The sequence below is a fragment of the Dama dama genome, chromosome 30 (assembly GCF_033118175.1).
Source record: "Dama dama isolate Ldn47 chromosome 30, ASM3311817v1, whole genome shotgun sequence".
NCBI lineage: Eukaryota > Metazoa > Chordata > Mammalia > Artiodactyla > Cervidae > Dama > Dama dama.
The window spans coordinates 75,199,851-75,212,517 of record NC_083710.1 but is presented as its reverse complement, the minus strand read 5'-3'; the positions used below and the strand labels follow the sequence as shown (position 1 = coordinate 75,212,517).

General features: G+C 43.2%; 1 protein-coding gene across 10 annotated transcripts in view; it reads left to right on the top strand.

The window, feature by feature from the left end:
• Positions 1–12,667, top strand: part of LOC133049410 (ATP-binding cassette sub-family C member 4-like) — a 154,356-nt gene that overhangs the window by 60,452 nt on the left and 81,237 nt on the right. For all 10 annotated transcript variants that reach the window (XR_009691310.1, XR_009691311.1, XM_061133396.1 and 7 more), the window contains 5 exons: positions 4,585–4,681; positions 6,952–7,119; positions 8,488–8,628; positions 9,439–9,476; positions 9,887–9,981. Coding sequence is in view for 8 of the 10 variants with exons in the window: in XM_061133396.1 (XP_060989379.1) it covers positions 4,585–4,681; positions 6,952–7,119; positions 8,488–8,628; positions 9,439–9,476; positions 9,887–9,981 (539 nt within the window). In the remaining 2 variants the exon portion in view is untranslated. The remainder of the gene's footprint in view (positions 1–4,584; positions 4,682–6,951; positions 7,120–8,487; positions 8,629–9,438; positions 9,477–9,886; positions 9,982–12,667) is intronic.

Here is a 12,667-nt window from a genome sequence, read left to right as displayed (position 1 = left end):
TAGTCTCCTCGTCGTCTAAGCACACCAGTCAGATTAGATTAGGCCCAGAGTAATTAAGGGTAACAATTACTTCTTTAAAGTCCCTGTCATGAAATTCTAAGGTACTGATGGCTAAGATGTCAGCAAGTGAATTTTGAAGGGACATGACTGATATATAGCAGGTCCAGAATAGCAAAGTAGAAACTTGAGCAGAGTCAGCAGATGTGTGAGGAGCTCTGACCTCTGGACACGAAGAGCTGGGATTCCACATCCACTGAGCAGGGGTTGTCAGACTTTGATGGAACCTGCCCGTATGGAAAACATGCTTAGTGCTGGGCTGATGAAAGAGTTGTGGAGATGGATATTGGTGATGGCTGCACAACAATGTGAATGTCCTTAACGCCACTGAACTGGATGCTTAAAACGGCAGAAATGGTAAATTTCATGTTAGGTATATTTTACCACGGGGTTTCTCTGGTAGCTCAGTGATAAAGAATCCACCTGCCAAGTGGGAGATGCAGGTTGGATTCCTGGGTTGGGAAGATCCCCTGGTGAAGGAAATGGCAGCCTACACAAGTATTCTTGCTTGGAAAATCCCATGGACAGAGGAGTTGGGTGGGCTACAGTCTATGGGTTTGCAAACAGTCAGCAATAACTTAGGGACTGAACAAAATCAACAACATATTTTACCACAGTTAAAAAAAAAACAAACAAAAAAAAACCTGCACAGTAGAATCGAATCTTTCAGAACCTGAGGTAGCAGAGGAGCTGACACATGGCATGGCCTCCAGCTCTGATCTGGCCCCCCTTTCCCACCCTCTCTTGATCCTGACTGGATGAATTTTCCCTTAGAGAAGTGCCTTGTGACTTGTCATGAGTTCAGTGACTGGCGCTAGTGCTGTGACAGGGATTACCCACCCCCACCCTTCTGGCATTATGAGTGGCTCAGGCTCCCTCTTCCCAGGACCCTGACCTGAACCTACAAATGTCTGTTACCCCATCTTATGTGAGGCTGCACAAGTTCTCCATCATTTCCTGAAAAGTTTCTGCTGGCCATTGCATCTGTGTCACGGGGAGGGGAGAGGGAGGCATTCTGATTGCTGAGAACAGTGTGCTGATCACAGTAGTTCTCCCAGGTTCTTTTTCAAACACAGGAAGTATTTGTAAAGTTTTCTTAGACATTTTGGGTTTAATGACTTTGGATGTACATTTGATGGAAGCAAGCTTGTTTAGATTATTGCTTGCTAATCACAGCCACATTCTCTAGGGAAACTTAAAGTAGAGAGCATGAAGGCAGTTTATGAAATCACTCAGCAGCAAGGGGAGAATGTTCTCTAGTTAGAAAGTTGGATGGAATAATATGCTATGAGTGATGGTGGACATGTCGAATCCTAGTAATGGGGTTATTGTTCAGTTGCTCAGCCGTGTCCAACTCTTTGCAACCCCATGAACTATAGCTTGCCAGGGAGTATGTTGTATTAGTAATGGGGAGTGTTTTGTATTAAAAGTGAATGAATCACACTCTACTTGCTGTTAACAGTTTCCTTTAGTTGTGAATATACATCCAAGTTTAATAAGGTTCTGTGAATTTACACCTATACGTTGCAGACATTATCTGGGTTCTATCACCTACAGAAGGTTAGCGACCTTAGGGAAACTGATGCAGTGTTACCTGTGTCTAGCTTGGATTTTAACATGTTTCAGCCCCACATCACCAGACCCCTGCATCCTGTATCATCAGGTCTTTGGGTCTGTCCTGATCAGACTCCCACACTGCTGTTTACACAGCTCACCCTCCTGCTCCAGCCCTTCACAGATCCCCCCACCAACCATGTTCAGGATGCAGCGCCAGGTCCTCAGAGAACAGGCTTCTTTGCCGTCTGCTTCCATCAGCCTTTCCAGCTGTGTTGGCTTTGTGGGAGCCCTTTCTCACCTCTCCCTGGAGAAGGGAATGGCTGCCCACTCTAGCATTCTTGCCTGGAGAATCCCATGGACAGAGGAACCTGGCAGGCTACAGTCCCTGGGGTCGCAAAGAGTCAGACATGACTCAGCAACTGACACTTTCATTTTCACTTTTTTCTTGCCCCTGTCTGTATATTCTGGTCCCTCTGTCCCCAAGCCAGGGAACAGTGTGCCAGGGCACAGAAAGAAGGTGAAAATGGGCCCTGCCATTCCCCCTGCTCCTCCAGTGGGTATGTGTGCCCCCTGTCTTCCCACAGCCCACAGACGGCTGCACTTGACCATTTATGAGTACCCCCCAACCCCCATAAGCTGTGAATGCAGGAAGATACCTCAGCCTGGCTTGTTCAGTCTCAGGACCCCTGCACCTGCTGTGTCTTCTTCCAGAGATGTTTCCCCAGAGAGTCTCAGGGCTCCCATGTCTTCCCATCTAAGACAGCAGCCGCTATTTATTTTCCTTCACAGCACATGTCATAGCCTGAAAGGGCATTTTCTATACTTGTTCTGTATGTCCCCATTTACATGGTATATAGTGTTGTCTCCTGTCTTGACCAGTGGGTATATCCTTGGCATGTAGGACAGTGCCTGGCTCCTCAACAAACCTCTGCTGACTGAATGAATGAAGATGGGGACTCTGTCTTTTTTGTCTTATTTGGTGCACATCGCTGTACCATTGGATGTGTCCACTCTTAACACAGCCCATTATAGAATTATACATGATATTATACTTCCTGGTGTACTTCCAGACTGGTGTACTTCCATACTTCTAGACTTCCCTGGTGGCTCAGACGGTAAAGTGTCTGCCTACAATGTAGGAGACCTAGGTTTGATCCCTGGGTCAGGAAGATCCCCTGGAGAAGGAAATGGCAACCCACTCCAGTACTCTTGCCTGGAAAATCCCATGGATGGAGGATCCTGGTAGGCTAGAGTCCATGAGGTAGCAAAGAGTTGGACATGACTGAGTGACTTCACTTTCATATGGTTATTATAAGATTAACCCAGCCCTTATGTAGGAATAACAATTAAACAACTGACTGTTGAATCAATCATTTTCATGGCATGACTTGGAAATCTTTACTCTAAAAACTTGGAAAGTAGAGTGGTTGGGAGAAATAGCATTATATTTAATTAATTAATTTTTATTTATTTATTTGACTGCATCAGGTCCTAGTTGCAGCACACAGGATCTTCTTGCTGCATGTGGGATCTTCCATTGCGACACGCAGCCTCTCCAGCTGTGATGCACAGGGTCAGGCACTCTGAGGCATGTGGGATCTTAGTCCCCCTACCAGACTTCCAGAGATCTAACCTGTGTCCCCTTCATTTGCACATGGATCCCCAACTGCTGTATCTCCTGGGAAGTCCCCTAAAAGGTGTCTGAGGTTTAGTCACTTGTCTGATGTCGTCAGGCTCGTGAGAGGGACTGAGATGCAGTCTGCTGCCTCCAGACTCTCCATCTGACTCACCCACAGGCTGAGCTCTGGCTCAGGTCCCTGAGATTTGCTCTGTGAGGGGCTGGGGCACCCAGAGTACCTGCCTGGAGCCCAGCCTGTGGTCACTGGGGCCCTGGACCCACCCACTCGCTTCCCTGAAGGGGCTGTAGACCCTCTGGGGTGAGACTGGGGCTGAGTCCCTAGGGATCTGCCTTTAAAATGTAGGAGCAGTCTGAGGGGTTACTATGAAAAAAATAAACCACTGAGGTTTGAAATCTGAGGAGGTCTTGGCTAAGAAAATTGTGTGTCCTTTGAGCCTTGGGTGATTTTTCACTCTGATTTGGATTGTTTGGACTCTCATCTTTCATTTTCACATTCAGAAAGTTTTCAGTGCAAGTAAAAAAAAAAAAAAAAAGAAAGAAAAATTGCTTCCTGGATAGGACTGGCACCACTTCCTGGGGGTCTGCATTTAAAATGTAGCAGCAGTTTTTTTATTGTAGAAAAGAAATTAAAGTTGCTGTTGGATGATTCCTGCTGTAATTTGGATTCCGTTCTTTCATTTTCATGTTTGGAAGGTGTTCAGTCCTAGTGAAAAAAGACTTGCTTCCTGGATGGGACTGGGAATGTTGTAGAGACTGATGGAAGCCACGCTGGCATTAATTTTGTATCTAGTACTATTTTGGAAGAAGTATCTAGAAAATGCACTCTGGATAAAGTTACCAGGAATTTATTTTTTGTTGCAATATGTACATCATTAATCATGAATAATCATCTGGAAAACTGCCTAAGAAAAATGTACAAATTTTTTATATGACATAGATTCCTCTTTTCCATTCCTGAATAGAGATAAAAGTATTTTAATTCAGTCAAGTTTTAGAATTTCAGTATTAGTTGTTTTCCTTTGTAAAACATGTAAATAGGTTAAGCTGAGTCTTAGGCAAAAAAGCCTTAGCTGTTAGTACCTTCTTCACAGGATTGCTTTTTAGAATTTTTTAGTGTAAGTATTCTTTAAAGTTTGCTGCTGACGACTGTGAGGACCTCATCAGATTTATTTATTTATTTATTATGTATTTATTCAATTTGTATTATTGATTTGGTGCTTAAACTACAGATCTTTGCTATGTTGTCTTTGTCTCATGTTTACAAAATATATTTCCAATTTGGAGCAGCCCCATTAATGTGCTTTTGTATACTGTACATTTTACATTTGTAGGTGTATCTGTCAAACCTTGAGGGAGAAGATCACAATCTTAGTGACTCATCAGTGGCAGTACCTAAAAGCTGCAAGTTGGATTCTGATATTGAAAGGAGTAAGTAATTTCTAGACGCCTGTGGAACTTGCTAGCACTCAGGTGTGCTGAAAGCCAGGCCTCTCAGCAGGTCACTCTCTCCTTGGGTTCATGGTAAACACTTTCTTCTCCCTCAGTTTTATAGCTTCTTCTTCTCAAAGGTGGTGTTCATGCCTTTGACAATGAATCCAAAGACCTGTAGAAATGTCATTACTATTCTCTAAGCCACATAAACCCTAAAGTGTATAAAAGTGTTACCGCAGGGTTACTGAGTCATCACTGTTCTTGTGAAATTCATTAAGGATAATGATGCTATTTTATATAGAACAACTTTTTGTTTTCCCCTTCCATGATTTAAGTCAAAGTATATTATTTGCAAATTAGAGATACTAAGACCTGTTTGCATCCACAGGATTGTCATACGCAGTTTGACATTGACATAAAGAGCATCTTCCATTAACAGCAGAAGCGAGGTTGGGTATCTGAGCACCACTCTGCTGGTGTCCTCAGTTGCTGGTCTCACTGTCTCTTTCCATGCCTGATATGTGTGGGAACCTGTGCAGCAGGACGATAAAGCTCTGCCTTATGGGGCTCCTGTTCTTATGGGGACAAATGTGACAAAGACAGAGGGGTGGATCTGACATCCTGGTTGCCTGCTTAAAGAGCTGGTGCCTCACGTGGCCTGAGTGACATGAAGGTGGGGGCCATGCAGTCACCTGGGGTAGGCGGGTCTGAGGCAGGGGGTCCTAAGGAAGGAGCTGACCCGGCAGGTTGGAGGAATGACAGGAAGACCAGTGTGTCTGGGGAGAGTGAGCAGTGGGATGTGGAGGGAGCTGGTCTCTGAGCAGTGGGCTGTGGGTGGAAGTGGGATGGCAGTCTTGGACAGTCCAGAGCAGAGGAATGATGTGGTCTGATATGGGATTTAAAAGATTCCTTACTATCCATCTGGTCCCATTCACAGAAGGGAGAGGATGGCTGTCCTCTCAAAATTGTCAGTACTTGCTTGCAGAGTACAGCTGCAACCTTTGTACCTCCAGTCGTTTCCTTGTGCATCTTACAGATGTGAAGTGGAAATTGGTAATTTCACTTAAAAGGTGCATGAATTTTGCCTCCTAAGTGAAATAACACAATATATCCTGAATAATTTTCTCGTTCTGCAGTGTCAGATGGTACCCAAGGTCTTCATTGAGTTTCTCCAAGGGGACACCTCAGGGGATAGAGTGAGAGGGGGTTCAGCGAGGGTCCTGGGTCATCTTCTTCCACCTGACTTGTCTTAACCAGAGCTGCTCTCATTTTATGAGTTTTTTATTTTAGGATTTTTTTTTATAATATTTTGTTTGCCTCTGACTAAATCAGCTGAGTCTTGATGCATGGGGTGAGAAAATTGTGAAAATATCTGCATTATTTTATGTGACTTTGTAAGGGAGGGAAACTGTGCAAGGATGGGTCACATGTGTTCAAAGAAAGTGATTAGATTGGCTGTAGCTTAAACAGAGGCCTGATCTGGGGAAGCCTCGTTGGCTTCTTGTGGTTGGTTGTTCCTAAGTTTTTTTCTTGGATCTGGGTGCACTGATTGTGGCTTAGATTTTGGTTTGCCGGCTGCCAATGCATTAGCGCCACCCCAAACTCATGGCCTCCTTATTTAGTTGCTTCAACAGGTAGAATATTGAATTTTCAGTTGGAAACTTCCTGCATTTGTGGGGAAGCTATAAAGTACTGTGAAGATGCAGCTCCTAGGTTTTCTGTCCAGGGCTGGTTTCTACATGTCCTGTCCCAGCTGAGCGCATGATACTAGGTAAATGACAGTGGTCAGTGAAGTTTTGATGAATGACTGTTACCTATGTAGTTGTGCTTGTGTCCACTTTGTGTCAGTATTTTTCTCTCCTGGAATATCCTCCCTGATTAATTTTTTAAAAATCCTGCTTCTCACATGAGGCTTCTCTAAGTTCCCATGTTGTCTAAAAAGACTGAGCTGGTCCTTCCACCAACCTCTATAATTCTTGCTTTCCTAAGTGCCCACGGTAGTTATGTCAGTGGCCTCCATTCTTAACACATGATCACACATTTCTTTCATATCCCTCAGAATCTAACACAGGGTTTAGCAGAGAATAAAATGTTCCGTTCTGTGTAGAGTTGAACTGTATCAGATTTGTCAACCACAGTGTCAGACCCAAGGATCATTTTCTTAGGAAAAATCATAATTTATGACCAGTTAACTTTAGTTGATTAGTGTTCAGATTATATTACTATTATCTAATGCAAATATATTCCTCTCAAATTCTTTATTTTAGGGCAAAATAGTACAACGTGGGACTTATCTTGGGCTCCTGAAATCTGGGGTAGATTTTGGTTTCCTTTTAAAGAGGGATGAGGATGAACCATCTCCAGATCTGGAATCTTATACCCTGAAGAATCAGTCCAGACCCTTGATGAGAGGTGCTGCTCCAGAGCTCCAAGATGTGAGTTTCTCATCCCGCAACATGCCGCTGTATGTCTGCCCTTGATAGACTCATGGACCTTCAGTCTGTTCCACTGGTGACATCTTCATTTGTCCTAAAGTAGATCCTAAAATTCCAAAGCCCTGTTCCTTGGAACTGGTAGAGTTAGAAGAGCATGAAGGGAGCAAGCCTGCTTGTGGTTCTCCTTTGGGTGTAGGATGGAGGATCTTATGGAGATCAGTAGTGGGTGCACTGCTATGACTTCCTGGGTATATGTGACCCACAATGATATGTGAACTCTTTCATTTACCATAGTTACATCCTACTCACTGTGGTGGCCCCCAGCTTCCCTTATGCATCCAGAGGCTTAATGTGAAGACCCCCCCTAGTCTGAGTCCTGATGTTGACACATTAAATCAGCTACTTTTCCTATATGTTGGAATGTTCTGGCACTGCAAGTGACTGATGGTAGTATTTTGCCTTGGTGTCAGATGGTTTGTGACGGATCAGAGGTAGCCTGTGCAAAGGACCTGACACACAGCAGACACTTTGGAGTTAGTGCCCATTTTCCTTTCTTATACTTTAAGACTGAGAACCACCTCTTATCCACCTTGAATCCCGGTGGCCACACAGAGCCGAGGTCACCCTTGGCTCCTGCAACTCTATAATGCATCCTAAGTCCTTCAGACAGAAATGCAGAAATGCGCTAGATCTTCCTTAAAAACATACACAGGTATTCCTCGATACCCAAACCCTCACTATCGAGACCCAGGAGTGTGGATGATTCTGATAAACATTCAGGTTAGTCCTTCAGTTTCTAAACTCAGGAATCACTCTCTGAAATTTAGGCATCAAATAGATTCAGATTATATGCTCGTCTCTTGCTATCCAAGCTCATTTTACTTCAACTCACTCTGTGACCTTAGTTTACTGTATTAGGCAGTATTTTGAGCCACAAGTATCCTTTTGTTTCACGTTTCTATGATTGAGTGACACAAGGTATCTAGAAGCTTCATACCATTTTGTGTATTAGTTTGGAACAAGCTTCTGCATTTGTACTTGAATCAGGTATATTGTTAGTGTGCTTAGAGTCATGATTGACTTTAAGCAAAGCCACCCAACAGTGAATAACCTTGTACAAATGATGCTTTCTTATTTCTAACAGATTCTTAGGAGTGGGGTGGCCGGGTCCAAGGGTAAACTCACACATGGTTTGGCCAGATATTCCCACACTTCTCTCCATAGGAGATGGACCATCTTGCACTCCTCCTAGTGTATGAGATGTATCTGTTTCCCCACAGCTTTGCGGTGGAGGGTACTGTTGAACTTTTCACATTTGGGGATTCCTTATTTAAAATTTTGTCTCTCACTGCTGTTTTTCCCTCCCAGACTGAGAATCTCTCTGTCACACTACGTCTAGAGGACCATGTGGAGGGAAAAGTTGGTTTTAAGACCTACAGTGATTACTTCACAACTGGTACTCACTGGTTTATCTTCATCTTCCTTATTCTAGTAAACATCGCAGCTCAGGTAAATGAGACATGTACTTTGGTTTGTGCCCTCAGATTGATATTTACCTACTATTTATGCTGTATTTATTTTATAATTATTTTTAATATGTGTATTAAGAGACTTATCTCGAAGCCTAGGCCCATAAGACTGTGGGCCTAACTGGGTGAATGTGGAAACAGCAAGGCAGGCCTGCGGGCTGGAACCTCAGGCAGGAGCTGACCTGCTGTCTTGAGGTAGAATTTCTTCTTCCTCCAGGAAACCTCAGGTTTTGCTCTTCAGGCCTTTGGTTGACTGGATGAGGCCACCACAGTGTTGAGGGTGATCTCCTCTACTTCAGTTCTGATGTTGGATGTGAACCACATCCACAGAACACCTTCGTGGCAACACCTAGATGGGTATTTGGTTGAATCACTGGAGACTGGCCTGCCCAACCTGACACAGACAGCTGACCATCACAGTACCTGTCAAACTTTTTCTTGGAAAAGTCCCAACATTTGCCCTATGATTGGTGAATTTTGCAATTCATAGGTTTGCTTTGAAATAAATTATCTGTGGGGAGCAAAGTAAATGAAGCTTATTGGTGTTGTGTGTACATGACAGAGAACTTCCAGGGAAAAAAAGAATACTTTTAAAGAGTTTAAAATGTAGCATGCTCTCCCCTGACCTGTGGTTATCTGGGATGTGGGGCTTGGCACAGACCTGAGGTGGAAGGACCTGTGTTCCACCTCAGGAACCGTGTTCTGGAGCCTTTCTGTCCCCTGTCCTAGTGAGTGGGGTGTGAGGGCTCAGCAATGTCAGTTTGTGAGTGACTGTTGTTTCCTGATCCAGGTTGCCTACGTCCTGCAGGACTGGTGGCTTCAGGATTGGTGAGTGATTCCTGGTCTGACCCAAAGTGCTGTGAAGTCTACACAAAACCTCACTTTCCCACAGAGTCAGGGGGAGAGGGGAGGGGGTTGTTTGGCCCTCTTCTGACCCTTACATAGTTTCTCTGAAGAAAAATTAAAGTTCCTGCTGGTGGCATATGACCCTCCCATGGTCTCTCCCATGTCTGACTCTCAGCAACTTGCTCATAGATGATTTTGAGAACTGAAGGCTGTGATTAAAATAGAATCTTTCTAAGGTAGATGGACAGAGAGCCCTGTGAACTGGAAACCATTTTTCTAGCATAAAATGCATCTCCCAAATTGAGTTTTGTGGGGTTTTTTTTTTTGTTTTGTTTTTCACATTTGAATACATTCTATCTAAAGCATGGTATTTTTTATTCCCTGTTCCATAGGGCAAATTTACAAAATGCCCTGTATTTGGGGGCATATGGAAAAGAAGAGATAATTGTGATACTCAGTCTGAACTGGTACTTAGGAGTCTATTCAGGTAAAGTTGAATCCTCTGGTCTATTATATGAGAGTCTGAGGTGCTTATAAGGAGCCTGTGAGCACCTAGGGCTTCCAGGCCTAATTTATTTATTTATTTTTTTCATTTATTTTTATTAGTTGGAGGCTAATTACTTTACAATATTGTAGTGGTTTTTGCCATACATTGACATGAATCAGCCATGGATTTACATGTGTTCCCCATGCCGATCCCCCCTCCCGCTCCCTCCCCACCCCATCCCTCTGGGTCTTCCTAGTGCACAAGCCCCGAGCACTTGTCTCATGCATCCCACCTGGGCTGGTGATCTGTTTCACACTTGATAATATACATGTTTCGATGCTGTTCTCTCAGAACATCCCACCCTCGCCTTCTCCCACAGAGTCCAAAAGTCTGTTCTGTACATCTGTGTCTCTTTTTCTGTTTTGCATATAGGGTTATCATTACCATCTTTCTAAATTCCATATATATGCATTAGTATACTGTATTGGTCTTTATCTTTCTGGCTTACTTCACTCTGTATAATGGGCTCCAGTTTCATCCATCTCATTAGAACTGATTCAAATGAATTCTTTTTAATGGCTGAATAATATTCCATGGTGTATATGTACCACAGCTTCCTTATCCATTCCTCTGCTGATGGGCATCTAGGTTGCTTCCATGTCCTGGCTATTATAAACAGTGCTGCGATGAACATTGGGGTGCACGTGTCTCTTTGAGATCTGGTTTCCTCAGAGTGTATGCCCAGAAGTGGGATTGCTGGATCATATGGCAGTTCTATTTCCAGTTTTTTAAGAAATCTCCACACTCTTCTCCATAGTGGCTGTACTAGTTTGCATTCCCACCAACAGTATAAGAGGGTTCCCTTTTCTCCACACCCTCTCTAGCATTTATTGCTTGTAGACTTTTGGATGGCAGCCATCCGGACTGGAATGTAATGGTACCTCATTGTGGTTTTCATTTGCATTTCTCTGATAATGAGTGATGTTGAGCATCTTTTCATGTGTTTGTTAGCCATCTGTATGTCTTCTTTGGAGAAATGTCTGTTTAGTTCTTTGGCCCATTTTTTGATTGGGTCATTTATTTTTCTGGAATTGAGCTGCAGGAGTTGCTTGTATATTTTTGAGATTAATCCTTTGTCTGTTGCTTCGTTTGCTATTATTTCTCCCATTCTGAAGGTTGTCTTTTCACCTTGCTTATAGTTTCCTTTGTTGTGCAAAACCTTTTAAGTTTCATTAACACACAGGCATAATTTAGTAATGTCTCAACAGATTTAAAAGTTTGAGTTGCATTTGCTCTGTGAATTAACTAGAACAATTATTTTTAAAATCTAGAAGAAATAAGTTGAATGGAGAATCTTGATTTACTGTGCCCTAGATTTTGGTAGCTAAACCGGGATTGCACATTCAGAAAATCAGCCACTGGAAATACATGACTATTGTCTATTCTAAAAGGTTGCTTTAGCTAAATCATATTGTTACATGGATGGGAAGGGGATTAGAAACAGATCCCTACCCTGTGGTTCAGACTGTTCCAATTCTGTCTGAATAAACCCTGGCTTTTATTGATCTTGAAGGAAATCCTCTGGCAGCGAGGGCCCCCAGATAAAAGTGTTATTCCCTTGCGGATGTGCAAACTCCCCTTCACCACACTGCTCATCACTAATTACTGCTCATCACTAATTACTTGAGAAGCTAAGCAGGGGAAATCCAGTGTCTGGATTAGGATTCCTTCTCTTTCTTGAGGTCACAGCTCCAACTGTGTGATTAATTTAACATGTGACTAATATTAACATAGGGCTTCCCTTGTGGCTCAGCTGGTAAAGAATATGCCTGCAATGTAGAAGACCTGGGTTCACTCCCTGGGTTGGGAAGATCCTCTGAGAAGGGAAAGGCTACCCACTTCAGTATTTTGGCCTGGAGAATTCCACAGACTGTATAGTCTATGGAGTCACAAAGAGTTGAACACGACTGAGTGACTTTCACTTCAATATTAACATGACTCACTGTATTCACTTAAAATATATATATATATATATATATATATATATATATATATATATATATAATATTACATAGTGTTTAAAGGATATCTTCATCTAAAATTTTAAATATCTTCTTTATCCATTTGTTTGCTGATGTACATTTAGGTTGCTTCCATGTCCTGGCTATTATAAATATTTGCTACTATGAACGTTGGGGTGCATGTATCCTTTTTTTTAAAAAACTTTTAATTTTATATTGGATTATAGATGATTGGCTTCCCAGGTGGTGCTAGTGGTAAAGAACTTGCCTACCAATGCAGGAGACATCAGAGAGGCAGGCTCGATCCCTGGGTCAGGAAGATCCCCTGGAGAAGGACATGGCCAACCACTCCAATATTCTTGCCAGGAGAATCCCAGGGAGAGAGGGGCCTGGTGGGCTGTAGTCCATGGGTTCACACAGAGTCGGACATGATTGAAGCGATTTAGCGTGCCTGGATGATTGGGTTTCCCTGGTGGCTCAGATGGTAAAGAGTCTGCCCAGACCTGTGTTCGATCCCTGGGTTGGGAAGATCCCCTGGAGAAGGGAATGACAATCAACTCCAGTGTTCTTTTCTGGGAAATCCCATGGACAGAGAAGCCTGATGGGCTCTGGTCCATAGGGTTACAAAGAATCGGACATGACTGAAGTGACTTAGCATGCACCCA